The sequence below is a fragment of the Scyliorhinus canicula genome, chromosome 18 (assembly GCF_902713615.1).
Source record: "Scyliorhinus canicula chromosome 18, sScyCan1.1, whole genome shotgun sequence".
NCBI classification, from domain to species: Eukaryota; Metazoa; Chordata; class Chondrichthyes; order Carcharhiniformes; family Scyliorhinidae; genus Scyliorhinus; species Scyliorhinus canicula.
In genome coordinates this window covers 97,636,352-97,656,536 of record NC_052163.1, presented here as the reverse complement: position 1 = coordinate 97,656,536, position 20,185 = coordinate 97,636,352, and the positions used below count along the sequence as shown (strand labels likewise).

Genomic DNA, 20,185 nt, shown 5'->3' with positions numbered 1-20,185 from the left:
CTGGACAGCATGCGGTCCAACCCGCTGGGCTCTGGGCCTGTGCACTGCTTGCTCTGGCATGCATACGCTGATTGCCTCGCAATCTTAAAAGTCCATCAGGGCCGGCATTTTTAAAAGCCGGTTGCGCCGTTGGCCATTCCACCTGCGATCCGGAATGCCACAACCAAGTGCCGCAACCCCCTCGAAACCTGTCCGCAACCCATCTGCGGGTCACGACCCTGAGTTTGAAAACCCTTGCTGCATAGTGAAGACTGATGCAAAATACCTGTTCAATTCATCTGCCATTTCCTTTTTTCCATCATTAATTCTCTAGAATCACCCTCTATTAGACCAACGTTCAGTTTGTTAACTGTATTCTTTTAAAAAAAATTATAGATGACACTTGAACAACATTGAAATTAATTGAACTGAATATTGGGTGGGGAGTATCATGTGTGAATGATGTGAAGTTGCCTGTTTTGCATCCCTGCCCATATTCAATTTTATCTTCACTATATTTAATAATCTGTTCAAGTTTTATTGTACCTAAATGCCATCATACTAGTATTGTTTAATTTCAGAATGTGTATGCTGGAAACTGATATGAAGTAGAGGAGCTCTTTGTCTTCAATTGAGAAACTTTAAATATTTTTCCACTTGTTCTTTTAAAGGTATAAAGACAGAAGTAAATGGGATTTCAACCTATCAATGCTGTGTCAATCAAGAGCCTTTTTGTCAGGTACATCCTAGTTAAAGAATGACCTTTTTTTTTGCCACTATCTGACATGATTTACCTTGTGTAATTAGAAGCAACCATATATCCAACAACAACTTGCATTTAGATAGCACCTCAAATGTAGTTAAACGTCACAAGGCACATCACAGGAGCATTGTCAACTAAAATTTGGCATCAAAATGTTAGAGCTAATGATCAAAAACCTTGGTCAAAGGAATACGTTTTAAGAAGCATCTGAAACGAGAGGATAGAGGTATAGAGGCTTAATGAGGAAATGAGAGAGCGCAGGACACTGACAACCAAAGATCAGCGGCAAATAAAATTGGGTCAAAATTCGCAAGAGGTCACAATTGGAGGACTATTGCTATCTCTTAAGGCTGTAGAACTGGAGAGGTTATGGAGATAGGGAGCAGTGAGGCAATGAAAGTATTTTTAAAAAAATGAACTTAATGTTCCCAATTCTTTATTTTCTAATGAAGGGGCAATTTAGTGTGGCCAATCCACCTACCCTGCCATCTTTGGTTTGTGGGAGTGAGACCCATGCAGACACGGGGAGAATGTACAAACTCCACAAGGACAGTGACCCGGATCGAACCGGGGTTTTCGAAACCATGAGGCAGAAGTGCTCACCACTATGCCACCATGCCCCCCACCTCTGTGAAAGTATTTGAAGATGAGGAGGCATTTGTAACCATTCTCAGTCAGAAGTGCCAAGTCGATGATCTATTTTGGCCTCCTCCTGTATTCCCAGCAGCAGAGATGCCAGTCTTCAGCCAATTCGATCCACTCCATGTGATATCAAGAAACAGCTGAAGGCACTGCATTCCTGCTAAGTGTATGGATCCTGACAACATTGTGGCAGTAGTACTGAAGATTTTGTGCTCCAGAACTAGTCATGTCCCTGGACAAACATTCAAGTACACCAGAACACTGACATCCACCCGATTATGTGGAAAATTGCTCAGCTGTATCCTGCCCACAAAGCAGGAAAAATCCAACATGGCAAATCACCATTATATCAGACTATTCTGTTGCTCTATTAATAATGTTGGTGAACCACAAGCCTTCCCTTATAACGATCAAATGACCACACAACCAGTTAGTTAGTTCAAAAGATGCTTTATTTACATACACAAGGGGCGGTATTCTCCGCTCCCGATAAAAATCGGGATGGCCGTCGTGAAATCGGCCGAGGTTCACGACGGCCTCGGGGCCCGCTCCCCGCACCTAATTCACCCCCCACCCAGGGGGCTAGGAGCAGGCCTCCGTCTTTCCCGGCCGCGACATTGTCGCGCCGGAAATGACGCGCAAAACGGCGCATTTTTGAGGTCATCCGCACATGCCGTCTTTCTCCTCAGCCGCCCGGCAAGACGTGGCGGCTTGATCTTGCCGGGCGGCGGAGGGGAAAGAGTGCGTCTGTTTTGGACGCTGGCCCGACGATCAGTGGCCACCGATCGCGGGCCTGTCCCCTCCAGAGCACAGTCGTGGTGCTCCCGTGCCAATCGGGCCCCTAGATGCCCCAAACGGGGGCGGGGGGGGGGGGGGGGGGGGGGGGGGGGGGGGGAGAGAATCGCTGAGGGTGCCAGGGGGATGTAAAAAATGTTGGGAGGCCCTCCCACAATTCTCCCACGCCACGTGGGGAGCGGAGAATTCCGCCCAAGAGTTATGTTGACATGCAAACACAATATCTACTACAAGTTAAACTACACCTATCAGCTACAATAACCTATACTTAACTTCAGGGAAACTGGCACTGTGCAAATTGATAAGGCCTTTATCTGGATTTCACTTGGCTGGTTCGAAGAAAGTGGCTCTGTGTCTGCTGGGCTCATCCGTCAGGTAGCGATTATTGGTCTTGAACTTGGTTAGCTGTTCCTGCTGCAATTGGGTTGGCACAGGCCGGATCCAATAGAGACAGAACACATGGCTGTGCTCTCTTTTATCCCTCTGGGATTTCGCGCTCTTTGATGTGGTCCTTAACCTTGGACCCAATGGTTCGACAGGGCTCTGATCACTGTCTTCGATTTCGGCCAATAAAGGGGTGGGTGCCTTGATGGCTGGGCGGGTCCTTAGCGGTCATTGACCCTGGTAGTTGTGCTTTCTGAGTAAGGCGAATGTCGCCGATCAGTCTGTGGCTGTACCGGTTGCTTGACTGGAGTTCTATTGTCTTGGGCAAATGGGCCATTAAAATGCAAACGAGCGGGGTTTTCAATCAGGTCAGGTTACCTGTGTTTCAGATACGCATAGGCTCTGTATCTGTCTGAGTCCTGGGTTTGCCATAATTCCCATGGTCCGTTGCAGGTGGCCATATTAGATGGTGACAAGGTGGCTGAGGAAGTGGCAGTGTCCGTCACGTTGGAAATACTGATGAAGGCGATGGTGCAGGAGCTGGAAAAGTTCGGAAATCGGAGAATGATAGATTTGAGTGGCAAGGCAGGGACTGTTGGATTTATTCAAAGCAACCGTCGAGGAGGAGCTGGGTCCGCTCCGGGAGCAGCTTTACAAAACTGCCAGGGCTGTGAGGGAGCAGGGTGAGTAATTGAAGGGGGTTGAGGAGGCCCTGTCAAATCATGAGGATCAATTGGTTTCATTGAAATACAGATTCTGGCAGATAAAAACAAAGGCCTGAAAGCCAAAGTAGATGATGTGGAGAACAGGTCGTATGAACCTCGGAATCGTGGGCTTGACAGAGGGAGTGGAGGGTGCGAAGCCGATATAATATTTTTTTACAATGTTTACTCAGTTGGTGGGAAGAGATGAGGGGCTGGATTCTCTGTCGGCGGGATCCTCCGCTTCGCCAGCAGCACACTTACACCCACGGATTTCCCGATGGCGTGGGAGTGCCCACAATGGGAAACGCCATTGGCCGGCTGCCAGAGGAAGGAACAGGTCCTCGAGTGGGCTAAGCGGCATTGAAAGATTGACTGGACGGCAACCTGTTGCGCACATACCAAGACATTGGTACCAAGTTGGCGAAAAGAGGCGCAGGGTGAAGGTGGTGCTGTACAAACAGGGTATACAGCTTGGAATGGCATATCTGGCGAAGCAGAGGTTCATGTTGAGTTCGAGGAGCCATTATTTCGACCTGTGGAGCAAGCTAAGTCCTTCGTCAAGGAACACAGACTGGGTGTGGTTTGAGGAGGATTGCAGGGCGTTATTTTCTTTCTGCACAAGCTAGGCTGTGGTTATTGTAAATATTGTAATGTTGTGGGTTAGGTTTGTCATGGTTTTAGCGGCATCTCATTCGTTTATTGATGATGGGGGGTGTTAATGCTTTGTTTTCTCTTTTTTTCTACAGGAGATTAGATTCATGGAAGGTGGTAAGGCAAGGGCCACGGGCGGGAGATGGGAATCACAGGTCTCAGGTTTAATGGTGTTTAAGGGTTGGACCTTGGTGGGGATGGGGGACAGTCATCTTGCTAGCTTTAGGAGTTAAGCTAGTTAATGGGAATGGTGTTGGGGGGTAGGGCTGCAACTTGTTGAGCCAGTTAGACAAGGCTTGATGGGTCTAGTGTGGTAAGGTGGGAGGGGAACAGGGTTAACAGAGACAGCAGGTCATCTGCTGACCGGGGGGGGGGGGGGGGGGGGGTGCAGAGAAGGAGAGAGAGGGGTGGGGGCAGGGCTAGCAGTGTTCAGCAGATCAGCAAATATAAATAGTCTAGGAGATTGGGCCAAAACAGATGGAGTTTAATGTGGATAAGTGTGAGGTAATCCACTTTGGCCGAAAAAGTAGTCAGGCAAATTATTATCTAAATGGAAAGCAGATTCAAAATATGTCTGGACAGAGGGATCTGGATGTCTTTGTCCATGAAGTCTGCATGCAGTTACAAAAATAAGAAAGGCAAATGGAATATGAAAGTAGAGAAGTAGTGTCACAATTATATAGGGTGCTGGTGAGACCACATCTGGAGTATTGTGTCCAGTTTTGGTCTCCTTATTTGAGGAAGGATGTGGTGGCATTGGAAGAGTTCAGAGGTGGTTCACCAGATTGATTCCGGGGATTAACGGGTTGACATATGAGGAGAGATTAAACTTTTGGGGCTTAAACTTGCAGAAGGATGATAGGGGATCTGATCGAAGTATATAAATATTAAAAGGGATTGACAAAGCAAATGGAGACCAAATGTTCCCCCTTGTACTAAAATCGAGAACAAGAGGTCACATATAGGTTGAGAGGCGGTAGATTTAAAACTGAGATGAGGACACATACTTCTCGCAGAGGGTAGTGAATTTGTGAATCTCGCTGCCCCATAGTGCGGTGGAGTCTGAATTATTAAATGGTTTCAAGAGGGAGATAGATATATTTCTGATTTAAAAATCGGGTTAAAGGGATATGGGGGACAGGTAGGGAGGTGGCTTTGAGACCAGAAGGAGATCAGCCTTGATCTGATTGAATGGCAGAGCAAGCTCGAAGGGCTGAATTGCCCACTTCTGCTCCTCATTCCTATGTTCTGAACAGTTTTTCTTTGACTTATCTTCAGGGTGGGGCAGGTTGTCATCTATGGTGGGCCAGGAGACTTCTAGTGGTGGCCATGGAGTAGGAAGTCTCACATTTGGTAGCTCTCGCTTGTGATGACACGTTTGGACCTTTTGTCCCGTTTTTTTCGGAATTTCACTTGATAAATCGGTGGAGAGTGAGACAGTGAAGAGAAATCCCCCACCAGTGTATGAAGCAATGGACTAGAAGTGGCCGTGCAAGGAGACATAGTCAAGCAAGGAAGAAGCGTGCAGAGCCGGTAGCGCAGGAAAGCACGGTGGAGTCGCAGGATCCTGGTGCAGTGGCAAAGTGGTCGATAGTACAGTTGGTGAAGTTCTTTGAGGAGAGCTTCGCCAAGCTAAAGAAAGACACGCTGGACCTGATTAAAGCATCGATTGATCGGGTGGAACAGGATCTAGAAACCCACGGACGGGCGATTCAGAAGGTGGAGGAAAAGGTGTCCGAGCAAGAGGACCATTTAACCGCTTTGGAGGTTGAGGTGGGGCTGATGAAGGACCACCAGAAAAGGTTGCAGGAGAAGTTGGAGGACTTGGAGAACAGGTCCAGGAGAGAGAACCTGAGATCGTCGGCCTCCCTGAGGGTAGTGAGGGTTCAGACGCAAGGGCATATGTGGCAAGTATGATTGAAAAGTTGATGGGAGATGGGGCGTTTACACGGTTCTTGGAGGTGGACAGAGCGTGATGTGTTGGGTGCTCTGGATCCGTGGAACACATACAGGCTACCAACACTGAAAATAGTACAACACTATTTTATTAAGCTAGAAACTGTTGAACATACTTTTACTGTGGGTTAACACGATGTTAGATTAAACTAAAGACCTATGCCTATCCTAACCAGTCTATGCACTCAGCACATGGTGAAGATCTACCGGATCTGCAGCCTGACCAAGGGATGTTTAGCACAGGGCTAAATCACTGGCTTTGAAAGCAGACCAAGGTAGGCCAGCAGAACGGTTCAATTCCCGTAACAGCCTCCCCGAACAGGCGCCGGAATGTGGCGACTAGGGGCTTTTCACAGTAACTCCATTTGAAGCCTACTTGTGACAATAAGTGATTTTCATTCATTTTCATTCAGAGTTGTAAGCTGTCTTTCTGAGAGGCTGCGTCCCGAATGAGCGGGAAAACTGATGCCCTCTGTCTTTATAGTGAATGTGCTCTAACTGGTGATTGGCTGTGGTGTTGTGCGTGTTGATTGGTCTTACTGTGTGTCCATCAGTGTGTGTCTGGACCATGATATACTGGTGTATATTATGACATCCCCTTTTTATAAAAAATGTATGTTTGTGGTAATAAATAATGTGTGGTGATAATGTTCCTAACTACGTGTGGGTTGCGAAGACATATTTACAGGACTATGTAGATAAGAACTAAGCTATTTACATGGGTGCAGAGAAGCAGTATGCAACTAGAGTAACGGGATCAACATTATATACAAACCAGGAAAACGATCAAACAAAGCAACGAAACAATTCCGAGTCCATAAATTCGAAAAGTTCATAAATTTAGTCTCTGAGGTGGGCAACGAATTCTGGTTGACGGCCTGAAGGGTAGGTTGAGAGCCGTCGGTTCAGGATCGGGCTGGACTGCGTCACAGTCAGGGGGAGGCAGAGTGACAGGGAGCTCTGCATAGTCCGTGGCAGGGTCAGCATGAGGGCAAGGCGACACCGGTGGATCTCATGGCGAGCGTGGAATGAGATGAAGGGCGCGTCGACTGCGGCGCAGAATAGAGCCATCCGGTAGACGAACCAGGAACGAGCGGGGGGCCACCTGCCGAAGGACAACAGCGGTTGCAGACAAGCCACCATCCGGGAGATGGACGTGGACATTGTCATCTGGAGTCAGAGCAGGGAGATCAGCTGCACGGGAGTCATGAGCCGCCTTGTGCTGTGCACAAGACGGCTGCATCCGTCGAAGGACCGGAGTGTGGTCGAGGTCTGGGACATGGATGGACGGACGGCACCATCGTCCTCATGGTACGATTCATGAGTAGTTGGGCTGGCGACAGGCCAGTGGACAGTGGGGCAGAGCGATCGGCCAGAAAGGCAAGGTAGAAATCACACCCAGCATCGGCAGCCTTGCATAGGAGCCTTTTGACGATATGTACTCCCTTCTCTGCTTTGCCGTTGGATTGGGGGTACAGGGGACTGGACGTTACATGGGCAAAATTGTACCGCCTGGCAAAGTTGGACCATTCTTGGCTGGTGAAGCAGGGGCCATTGTCCGACATAACCGTGGGCGGGATGCCGTGTCGAGCAAAGGTTTCTTTGCATGCACAAATGACTGCAGACGAGGTGAGGTTGTGCAACCGTATCACCTCCGGGTAATTGGAAAATTAGTCGACGGTCAGGACATAGTCTCTACCCAGCGTGTGGAACAAGTCGATGCCCACCTTGGTCCATGGTGACGTGACCAACACATGGGGCCACAGGCTCTCACGTGGTTCGGCCGACTAGAAGCGCTGACAAGTGGGGCAGTTGAGCACTGTGTTGGCAATGTCCTCATTAATGCCGGGCCAGTAAACTGCCTCTCGGACCCGTCGGCGGCACTTTTCCACGCCAAGGTGGCCCTCGGGTAGTTGTTCCAGGACAAGCTGGCGCAAGCTATGCGGGATGACAATGCGGTCCAGTTTTAGAAGAACCCCCATCTACTACCGCCAGATCATCTCTGACATTATAGAATTGAGGGCATTGGCTCTTGAGCCACCCGTCCGTTAGGTGGCGCATGACACGCTGAAGCAATGGGTCAGCCGCCGTCTCGCGCCGAATTTGGACCAGTCGTTCATCCGAGGCAGGTAGATTGGAGGCCGCAAATGCCACATGGGCGTCAACCTGACAGACAAATCCCACTGGGTCACATGGAGTATTGACTAACCTGGAGAGAGAGTCAGCAACGATGAGGTCCTTGCCTGGGGTGTATACCAGCTGGAAGTCGTATCGCCGGAGGTTGAGAAGAATACGCTGGAGGAGAGGCGTCATGTCGTTCAAGTCTTTCTGTATTATATTGACCAGCGGGCGATGGTTGGTCTCGACGGTTAATTGAGGAAGTCCGTAGACATAATCGTGAAATTTAACAACACCAGTCAGAAGGCCCAGGCACTCCTTTTCTATCTGCGTGTAGCGCTGCTCCATGGGGGTAATCGCACGCGACGCATATGCAACGGGGGCCCATGATGAGGCCTCATCATGTTGAAGGAGCACTGCTCCAATTCCGGATTGACTGGCATCGGTCAAAATTTTGGTCTCCTTTGCTGGATCAAAGAAAGCTAAGACTGGGGCCGTGGTCAGTTTTGCCTTGAGTTCCCTCCATTCGAGCTGGTCGGCGGGGACCCATTGGAAGTCTGTCGTCTTCCTGACCAGGTTCCTGAGAGCCATGGTATGAGAGGCAAGGTTAGGGATGAATTTCCCTAAAAAATTGACCATGCCCAGAAAGCGGAGGACTGCCTTCTTGTCCTCTGGTGTCTTCATTGCTGTGATAGCATCCGGCTGCACACCCAATTAGGAGATGTCCCCGAGGAACTTAATTTCGGTCTGACCAAAAGAGCATTTGGCCCTGTTGAGGCGGAGGCCATGCTCATGTATACGTCTGAATACGTGCTGGAGGCGATTAACATGCTCCGGTGGGGTAGTGGACCAGATGATTATGTTATCGACATAGACGCGAACACCTTCAATACCTTCCATCATTTGTTCCATAATCCTATGGAAGTCTTCTGATGCAGAGATGATCCGAAACGGCATCCTGTTGTAGCAATATCTTCCAAAGGGGGTATTAAACGTGCAGAGTTTCCTGCTGGATTCATCAAGCTGGATTTGCCAGAATCCTTTTGAGGCGTTGAGTTTGGTAAAGAGCTTGGCGCGAGCCATCTCACATGTGAGCTCTTCGCGCTTGGGAATTGGTCTCTCATAATATTGCGATTGAGATCCTTGGGATCAATGCAAATTCTCAATTCGCTGGAAGGCTTTCTTACACATACCATGGAACTGACCCAGTCGGTCGGTCCCGTGACTCTGGAGATCACTCCTTGGTCCTGGAGGTCCTGCAGCTGCTGCTTGAGGCGGTCCTTAAGGGGTGCTGGGACCCTGCGAGGTGCGTGCACCAAAGGCGTGTCATTCGGTTTTAATAAAATCTTGTAGGTGTACGGGAGCGTGCCCATGCCCTCGAAGACATCGTGGTACTGGTTGATAATGGCATTGAGCTGTGCCCTGAAATCAGTGTCCTGAAAGGCAGCCGCGTCAGCAGGAGAGAGAGAGTGAACTCTCTGAACTAAGTTCAACAGCTTGCATGCCTGCGCGCCAAGCAGGGAGGCTTTCGAGGAGACCACGATTTCAAAGGGAAGGATGGCTTTGCGTGACCTGTACGTCACTTCAAGTTGGCATGAGCCGCTGGCAGCAATGGTATTGCCATTACAATCTAATAGCCGGCAGGCTGATGGCAGGATGGCTGGTTTGACACAAAGACTTTGGAGGTCAATGAGATTGGCGGAGGCACCGGTGTCCAGGCGGAATCATATTTGGGACCGGTTGATCGGAAGGGTGGCAAACCACTCATCGTCCAGATCGATGCTGTATACCGGTAAAGGCTGGATTCTTTGCTTCGGGGACACCCTGTTTTTTGTAATGATACCGACTCGAAAAGGCGCCTTTGGGTCCTCGGTGTCAATATCGGGTAGCAGGTCCGAATTGGGCTCAGTGACCATGGGTTGAATGACCTGGAAAACCCTGCGAGGCTGGCTGGAGCGATGAGAGTTTGCAGGCTGAGCTGATCTGCATAAAGCAGCATAGTTGCCAAGTTTGCCACATTGCCGGCATCGTCGGGATTTGGCAGGTCATTGCCGCTTTAAATAGGCGGAGTCACAGTTGCCGCACGTTGTAGCATCAGTACGCTCGCTGTGCCACCGCGCATGCGCGGTGCGGTCGTACGTGGTGCGCGTCTGCGCAGTACGTTAGTCAACGTTGCGGTCCCCTCGTTCAGTGCGCACAAGCGCGGGAGTCTGCGAAAATAACGCAAAATGGCCGCCCTCATCCAGGCTGAGGCCCTGGAGTTGCTTGGTTGCTTGGACCTGTTCTGCCTCATGGGGACCTTGCCGCGCCGTTTCAGCCGCTTGGATGTGGGAATACCGACTAGTTGCGTGTTCATGTAGCACGCAGGTCTCGATGGCAATTGCTAGGGTGAGCTGCTTTATCTTGAGGAGCTGCTGGCGTAGGGAGTCCGACTGAACACCAAAAACGATCTGGTCGCGTATCATGGAGTCGGAGGTGGACCCGTAATTACAGGACTGCGCAAGGATGCGGAGGTGGGTGACAAAGGACTGGATAGGTTCATCCTTACCCTGCAAACGCTGTTGGAAGACATAGCGCTCAAAACTTTCATTCACCACGATGTCGCAGTGACTGTCGAACTTAAAGAGGACCGTCTTGAATTTTGATTTGTCTTCACCATCGGCAAAGGTGAGAGAATTGAAGATGTGGATGGCATGGTCCCCGGCCGTGGAGAGGAAGAGAGCAATCTTCCTGGCATCTGAGGTAGCTTCCAGGTCTGTGGCTTCAAGGTAGGGCTGGAAGCGCTGTTTGAAGAACTTCCAGTTGGCCCCTAGGTTACCGGTGATGCGGAGCGGCGGCGGTGGGTGGACGCTGTCCATTTTTCAGGATGGCTGTATGCTGGTGGAAGGCAGATCACTTGCAGGTAGGTCTAAGAAGTTCTAACATCCCTCAACTACTGCTACTATGATGTGTTGGGTGCTCTGGATCCATGGTACACATACAGGCTACCAACACTTAAAATAGTACAACACTATTTTATTAAGCTAGAAACTGTTGAACATACTTTCACCGTGGGTTAACACGATGTTAGATTAAACTAAAGACCTATGCCTATCCTAACCAGTCTATGCACTCAGCACATGGTGAAGATCTGTGCTGTACGCTGTAAGCTCTGTCTTTCTGAGAGGCTGCGTCCCGAATGAGCGGGAAAACTGATGCCTTCTGTCTTTATAGTGAGTGTGCTCTAACTGGTGATTGGCTGTGGTGTTGTGCGTGTTGATTGGTCTTATTGTGTGTTCATCAGTGTGTGTGTCTGCACCATGATAGACTGGTGTATATTATGACAGAGTGAAAGAGCTCTTGCAAGGAATCCGCAAGCAAATGAACCGTGATGGTGGTGCGAATGCACCGGTTCCTGGAGAAGGAACAGATCTTGCGGTGGGCCAAGCAGGTACGGAGTTGTGTGTGGGAGAACTGTGACTTGCACATCTACCAGGACCTGGGCGCAGAACTGGCCAGAAGCCGAAGCCAGATTTAACAGAGCAAAATCGGCCCTCTTCAAGAAGGGGTATTGTATCCAGCGCGTCTTTGGGTCACGTTTGAGGGCCAGGAACTGTATTTTGAATCACCGGACGAAGTTATGAACTTTATCAAGGACAGGAGGCTAGCTGGAGATTAAGGTCACTGATCCCTGGGGGAGGGCATTGCGGTGGCAATTTGGTCAAAATAACTTCTATGTTGTTTTGAATATGCAGTGCTCTCTGTCACAAGGGGTTATTTTTTATTTTGCCTTCCTTTTTCCTTTGGTTTTCGTTGTGATAAGATGTTTGAGCAGCTGCTCAGAAATGTAAGCTAACTGTTCCATTGGAAGGTGGGTGGAGGGATTTTTTCTGCCGTTTGTTTACTGGGGTCTGTGATGCTTTGAATATGTATGTCCAAGCAGGGGGGAAGGAGGGAGAACAATGGGGAGATAGGATGTTTGGTGCCATGGGCGGGAGCTACCAGTCTGGCTCGGTGAGCTAGATCATGGAAGCACAGTGTGGGGTGAGCAGGTGATAAGCTTGATATGGGGGGGGGGGGGGGGGTTCGGTTTCTGGTGCTTTACTAGGGGGGAGGGAGGGGTGTGGAGGAGCTGCTCTGCTGACAGGGGAGGAACTGTTGCTAGGGGACAAAAGGGAGGTCGAGGTCGGCAGAGGCCCGAGGGAAGGCCTGAGGAGGAGAGAGATGCGAGCTGGTGGCTGGCCTAAGAAGGGTGATGACCAATCGGCCGGGGGGGGGGGGGGGGGGCGCGGGAAGCCCCCCCCGACTAGGCTGATTACTTGCAACGTCAGAGGGCAAAATAGGCCTGTTAAGAGAGCCCGCGCGTTCGCAGATCTGATGGGATTGAAGTTGGATGTGGCAATGTTAGAAGAGACACATCAAAAGGTTATAGACCAGACCAGATTGAGGAAGGGGTGGATCGACCAGGTATTCCATTCAGGGCTGGACTCTTAAGACCGGGGGCGGTCGCGATCCTGATTAACAAATGGGTGGCATTTGAGGCAGGTAGAATCGTGGCAGACACCGGGGGGGGGGGGGGGGGGGGGGCAGGTACATTATGGTGAGTGGGAAGCTTGTGGGGGTGCGGGTGGTACTCGTGAATGTATATGTACCAAACTGGGGTGATGTGGAATTTATGAGGCGGGTGTAAGGTAAGATCCCGGACCTATAGTCACATAATCTGATCATGGGGGAGATTTCAATACAGTCATTGGTCCTGGGTTGGACCGGTCAAAATCTAGAACAGGGAGGGTGCTAGCCGTAGCTATGGAATTAAAGGGGTTTATGGAGCATATGGGGGGAGTAGACCCATGGAGGTTCGGACGGCCAAGAGTGAAGGAGTTTTCTTTTTTTTTCCCATGTCCACAAAGTATATTCTCGGATCGACTTTTTTATCCTGAGCAGGGCTCTGCTGCCGGAGGTGGTAGATACCAAGTACTCCGCAATCACAGTGTCGCATCATGCCCCACATTGGGTGGATCAATGGGTTAGTGTGGAGATAGGGCAGCGCCCGTCATGGAGACTGGATGTGGGACTATTAGCAGATGACGGGGTGTGTGGGCATGTGAGCAAGTCCATCCAGAACTATTTGGAAAGAAATGATACGGGGGAAGTCCTGGCAGCAAAGGTGTGGGAAGCTCTGAAGGCATTGGTTAGAGGGGAGTTAATTTTGATACGGGCCCATAGAGAAAAGGTGGAACGAGCAGAGAGGGATAGGTTGGTTGGGGAGATACTCCAGGTGGGTAGGAGATATTTGGAAGCCCCGGGGCGACTGAAGGAGCGGCAGAGGCTATTGGTGGAGTTTGGGCTGTTATGTACAGGGAAGGCGGTGGAACAACTGAGGAAGGCAAGGGTAGAGGTTTATTAGTGCGGAGAAAAGGCGAGCAGAATGTTAGCGCACCAGCTTAGGAAAAAGGAAATAGGGAGAGTAGAGAACAGAAGTGGGAATGCGGTCCTGGACCCAGTGGGGGTAAATGAGGTGTTTAATGACTTCTACAGTAAATTATATGAGTCGGAACCCCGGCTTGGGGAGGGGGTGGGGGGGGGGGGGGGGGGGGGGGGGGGTTGCGGAGAAGGCCTTTGATCGGATGGAATGTAATTATTTGTGGGAGGTGTTAGGAAGGTTTGGGCTTCATTGATTGGGTGATGTTGTTGTTGTATCAGGCACCAAAGGTAAGTGTGCGTACGAATCGGCGGTTGTCGGGCTATTTTAAACTGCACCGAGGGACAAGGCAAGAGTGTCTCCTGTCCCTGCTGTTGTTTGCTCTGGCCATAGAGCCATTTGCTATGGTCAGGGTATAAATTGAGAATGGGGAAAAGCGACATGTTCGTGATCCAGGCGAGGGGACAGGAAAGGAGACTGGGAGAGCTGCCGTTTAGAATGGTAGGAAGGAGCTTTCACTATTTGAGAATCCAGGTGGCACAGGAATGGGAGATATTGCACAAGTTAAACTTGTCCCGGCTTGTAGAACAAACGAAGGAGGACTTTTGGAGATGGGACATGCTTCCGCTGTCACTGGCAAGGAGGGTACAGACCGTGAAAATGACGGTTCTCCCCAAATTTCTGTTTGTCTTTCAATGTCTCCCATCTTTATCCCAAGGGCCTTTTTAAAAAGGGTGAATAAGGTGATTTTGGGCTTTGTGTGGCGGGTAAAACCTCGCAAGTGAAGAAAGTGTTGTTGGAGCGTAGTCTGGGGGGAGAGTGGGTTGGCGCTGCTGAACTTTTGTAACTACTACTGGGCGGTTAATATAGCCATGATTAGGAAGTGGGTAATTTGGGTGGGGGGGGGGGGGGGGGGGGTGCGGTGTGAGAACGAGTAGAGGCGGCATCGTGTAAGAACACAAGTTTGGGGACACTGATAATGGCACCTCTGCCATTCTCACCGGCCCGGTTCTCCACAAGCCCGGTGGTGGTGGCGGCTCTGAGAGTCTGGGGGCAGTGGAAGAAATATAGGAGAGCGGAGGGAGCATCGGTCTGGGCCCCGATTTACAACAACCATCGGTTTGTGCCGGGAAGGCTGGATGGGAGGTTTCGGAGATGGCAGAGAGTAGGAATTGAGAGGATGGGAGATCTATTTATAGACGGGAGCTTCCCTAGTTGAAGGATTTGGAGGAGAAATTTGAACTGCCAGCAGGGAATGGGTTTAGATATCTGGAGGTACGGGATTTTCTGAGAAGGCAGGTTCCGACCTTCCTGCTCCTTCCACCACCACGGGGGATGCAGGATAGGGTAGTTTCCAGAGGGGAGAGGGGAACGTATCAGATATCTACAAAGAACTTAAGGAGTTGGAGAAAACCCAGATAGAGGAACTAAAGGGCAAATAGGAAGAGGTGCTAGGAGGAGAGATAGAGGCGGGTCTGTGGATGGATGCCTTAAGCAGGGTTAACACATCCTCATCATGTGCCAGGCTTAGCCTGATACAATTTAAGGTAGTTCACCGGGCACACATGACAGTGGCCTGGGTGAGCAAGTTCTTTGGGGTAGCGGACAGGTATGCGAGGTGCACGGGAGGTCCAGCAAACCATGTCCATATGTTTTGGGCTTGCTCGAAGTTTGGAGGGTTTTGGCAAGGTTTTGCTAAGGCTATGTCCACGATACTTTAAACAAGGGTGGTGCCGAGTCCAGCGGTGGCAATCTTTGGAGTGTTGGAAGAGCCAGGAGTCCAGTGGGTGAGAGAGGCTGGCGTTTTGGCCTTTGCCTCCCTGGCAGCCCGGAGATGGATATTGTTCGTGTGGAGGGACTCAAAGCCCTCGGAATTAGATACCTGGGTTAGTGATATGGCTGGGTTTCTCAATCTCGAGAAAATAAAGTTCGCCCTAAGAGGGTTCGTCCGGAGGTGGCAGCCGTTCGTCGAGTTTCTCGGAGAAAATTAAAATGTCAGCAGACGCTGCAATCTAGTCGGGGAAGGGGTTTGGCTATTGTTTCATTGATTAGTGGTGCGAAGAGCGTGATAGAGATGGAAATGTTTTATGTACCATGTTTATGTTGCTGTTATTGTTATTATTATAAAAACTACAAATACCCTAATAAAATTTAAAATCTATGGTGGGCCAGGGGCCTGGGTATGTTGAGGAATGTATGACGTAGCACAGTGGTAATGGCTGACTCGAGGTTGTGGGGGGGGGGGGGGGGGGGCGGGGACTGAAGCCCCTGACTCAGCTGGGCTGGTCACTTGGAACATATATTAACCGCCCAGTAGTAGTTACAACAGGGCCTGAGGGGGCCAGTTTAAAGAGTGAGGGTTTTTGCCCATCTCCCAGGGTCTGGGAGACGACATGGTGTTTTTACAAGAGACTCACATGCGGAAAAGAGATCTGATCAGGCTCCAGAAGGACTGGGTTAGCCAGGTGTTCCACTTGGGCTTTAACAGTAGGACCCGAGGGGTGGCGATCCTCATCAACAAGGAGTTTGGTTCCAGGCAGATTCGGGGTGGGGGGGAGGCGGCGTTATGTGATAGTGGTAGGTGTTTTGAACGGGTAACCAGTGGTATTGATGAAGGTGTATGTCGCACATTGAGTCAATGTGTCATTCATGAAGTGATTAGTGGCAGCAGTGCTGGAACTGGTCAAGAGTACCGCAGGTGTTGGCGGTTAGATGTAGGGTTGTTGTCAGACTTGGGTGTCTGTGTGAGGATCTCGAGGGCCATAGAGGTATACATTGCAAATAATGGTAATGGGGAGGTTTCACCCTCGATCCTGTGGGAGACATCGAAAGTGGTGATAGGGGAGAGATTATAGCAGTTAAGGCACATGAGGACACGTGTGGAAGCTAGGGAGGAGCAACAGAAATTGCTGGATCAGATTTTAAGCATGGATTGTAGATATGCTAGGGATCCAACCCTGGAATTATTGGCATGCATGAAGGAACTACAAATGCAGTTCTAATTGATGTTAATGGACAAAGCAGTGTGGCAGTTGAGACGAGTAAAAAGGAGACGTTTATATAGCATCAATTAAGACGGAGGGAGGCAGATAGGGAGATTGGTCAGGTTCAGGACTGGGAGGATAAGGTAATTTCCAATCCGAAGAAGGTGATTGGTGTGTTCAAAACTTTTCATAGAACATAGAACATACAGTGCAGAAGAGGCCATTTGGCCTATCGAGTCTGCACTGACCCACTTAAGCCCTCACTTCCACTCTAGCCCCATAACCCAAAAATCCCTCCTAACCTTTTTGGACACTAAGGGCAATTTAGCACGGCCAATCCATCTAACCTGCACGTCTTTGGACTATGGGAGGAAACCGGAGCACCCAGCGGAAACCCACGCAGACACAGGGAGAACGTGCAAACTCCGCATAGACAGTGACCCAGCGGGCAAATGAACCTGGGACCCTGGCGCTGTGAAACCACAGTGCTATCCACTTGTGCTACCATGCTGCCGAACTGAGGTTTTCATGAGAAGTTATATCGGAGAAGTTATATTGGAGCCACCAAAAGATGGACGAGGGATGGCGGAGGTTTTGTGGGGTTTAGAGTTTCCCAGGGAGGAGCTTTTGGAAGAGTTCGAGGTACTATTTGTTTGTAAGAGATCCAGGGAGCACTTACACAGATGCCAATAAAGAAGGCACTGGGGCCGGATGGGTTTCCGGTCGAGTTCTATAAAAGGTTCATGGATCAGTTGGGGCCACCGCCGCTGAGCATGTTTGGAGAATGCTTGGGGCTGGGCACTCTCTTTGGGACATTGGGACAGACGTCCATCTTGTTACTCTTGAAGGTGGACAAAGACCCCACAGAGTGTGAGTTATACCGTCCAACCTCCCTGTTGAGCGTAGATGCCAAATTGCTGTTGGCTTTAAGACTGGAGTCGTGCCTCCCAGAGATGATAGGGGAAGATCAGATGGGGTTTGTGAAGGTCAGAGGTTGCTGGCGAATGTGCACCTGTTGCTTAATGTTGTGCATATTCATAGAATCATAGAATTTACAGTGCCGAAGGAGGCCATTCAGTCCATTGAGTCTGCAATTGAGTGTTTAAACCCACACCTCCACCGTATCCCCATAACCCAGTAACCTCACCTAACCTTTGGGACCCTAATTTAGCCTGGCCAATCCACCTAACCTGCACATCTTTGGACTGTGGGAGGAAACCGGAGCACCCGGAGGAGACCCACGCAGACACGGGGAGAATGTGCAAACTCCACATAGACAGTCACCTGATGCGGGAATTGAACCTGGAGCCCTGGAGCTGTGAAGCAGCAGTGCTAATTACTATGCCACCATGCCGCCCCCGCAACTGGCCCGATGCCGGAAATCATTGTATCTCTGGACCCGGAAAAGGCACTTGACTGGGTAGATTGGGGGTACCTCTTTAAAATATTGGAGAACTTTGATTGGGTCCGAGGTTTGTATCCTGGGTGCGGTTATTGTATATGGTACTGTTGGCTAGTGTCTGTACTAATAATATGACCTGAGACCTTTTGCTAACATCGTGGCATAAGGCAGGGTTGTCTGCTGCCTCCTTTGTTGTTTGTGTTATGGGCCAGGGTTTAGAAAACTCCAAAGTATATCATGGCGTTCACCGGACCTACAACTGTTTAGCGATTTTGGTTACGATGAGCACAAGGGCCTGCCTTTCAGGTGTTATTCAACAGAGGCCTGAAGCACTTTTAATCAAAAACAAGCTTTATTCTACGAATTTAGTTAACATTTTTATAAACACACACAGTAAGCATTTTTATCAACTACAAACATACCCCACACAGCTACAGTAATCTATGTATAACCCTTAATAAATTCCCCCTTTAACTGTTCCAATTTAATAACAAGATCCCATAGACCAGTACCCCCTTTTCAAAGGTGTGGCCCAGCACACAGCACTCAAGATCTGGTATGGATGTTCTTGTTTCCTTTCCACAACAGCAGGTTTGAATTTCTTCCAGAAAGCAATTATTTATTTTAAGTCATCAAGTAATCTGGAAACAGCTTTTAAAATGAAGATAGACAGGCTAAGATACTTCTCTTTAAACCAAAGTGAAAGTAAAACCAACTCCCAGAGCCACAGCCCAGCTCCACCCACACAATGACATCACTGAAGCCATGTGATAAGATAAAAACATTTCTTAAAGGGTGATGAGCTTGGGAGTGTGGGACAACTAAATATTCAACAAATCCAGTGGTGGTGGTGGTCACACCCAAAATCTGGAGGCAGCTCCGCCAGCATTTTGGATTGAGAGCGCCTCATGGCTGGCCCCCATTTGTACCAATGACCTATTTGAACCAGCAAGGCTGGATGTCACATTTAGTGCATGGAGGGAAAGCGGGTTGGAAAAGGTGGATTTATTCTTGTAGGGGTGGTTCGCCAGTTTGGAGGAGTTAAAGGAGAAGTATGGGCTCATGGATGCGGATGTGCTCAAGTACCTCCAGTTGCAGAGCTAGGTTAAGTGGTTATTGAAAGCCTTCCCGGTGGTACAGCCATCTACATTGTTGGAGCAGACTTTATCCTGCGTGGGATTGGTGGAGAGTAGTAAGTCCAGAATGTGCCAGTGAATGGCAGGAGAGGAGTTGAGTTGGGAGGGTTAAGGCGCAATGGGTAGAAGAGGTGGGCTGATACTGGAGGATGGAGTGTGTTGGAAGGCATTGAGGAGGGTGAACACGGCATCGTCTTGTGCAAGGCTAAGCCTCATTCAGTTAAAAGTAGTTTTTTAAGTGCCCCATACTAAAACAAGCATGAGCCACTTTTTTGAAGGGGCGGAGGACAGGTGTGAGTGCTGTTTGAGAGGGCCCACACAATATACACCTATATTCTTTCAAGAATTTTTTTTTTATTCTCCTCATTTTCCACTTTTTCATCAAATGTACACCCAACAAAAGATAACCAACAATAACAAATACAATAGCAATCCCCCAACCAGCATCCCCTTCATTATACAAACCCAAACCTCCCCCCTACATCCCAAATACAAAACAAGAAAGACCGAAAGAGAATCCACGTTCATCCCATGCATGGTGAACAATAAACGATACACTGAACTTCCCCTGCCACCCTATTCCCTCCCCCCCGATGCTAATTCTGGAAAGTGCAGGATAAACAATGCCCATGAATTGTAGAACCCTTCCATCCTCCCCCTCAACTCAAACTTCACCTTCTCAAGCCGAGGCACAGGGCGGAGAAGCTGACTTCCACCCGAACAGGTGTGGATTCAGGCAATCAGCGAGGTGAAGGCTAAGACATCTGTCCCCACACCCTCCTGCAGCCCAGTCTGGTCCGACACCCAGAAAATGGCTTCTTGGGGCCCTGGTGCGTACCTCACATGCACCACCCCCAAGATAACCTTAAAGACCTCCTTCCAATACCCCTCCAGTTTCGGACAGGACCTAAACATGTGAACATGGTTTGTGGGGCTCCTCCCACAGCGCTCGCACACATCACCCACTTATTCAAAGAATCGGCTCATCCTCGCCCTCGTGAAGTGTGCCCCATATACCACCTTCAACTGTATCAGCCCCAACCTCGCGCACAAGGTTCAGGCATTCACCCATCCTCCATTGCCTCCCCCAACTCTTCCACTTGGCTTTAATTCCCTTCAATGATACCTTGTCCTCCCCAGAATCTCCCCACAGATTGCCGACACCATCCCCTTCTCCATTACCCCTGTCGTCAATATATCCTCCAACAATGCGGAGGCCAGCTCTGTACCCTGTACCTCCTTCCTAGCAAAATCCCGGAGCTGAAGATAT

General features: G+C 49.7%; 1 protein-coding gene across 1 annotated transcript in view; it reads left to right on the top strand.

The window, feature by feature from the left end:
- LOC119953484 (cation channel sperm-associated protein subunit delta-like) overlaps nt 1-20,185 on the top strand; it is a 760,311-nt gene that overhangs the window by 204,931 nt on the left and 535,195 nt on the right. Inside the window, exon 6 of the mRNA XM_038777815.1 lies at nt 651-718. Coding sequence (XP_038633743.1) covers nt 651-718 — 68 coding nt within the window. The remainder of the gene's footprint in view (nt 1-650; nt 719-20,185) is intronic.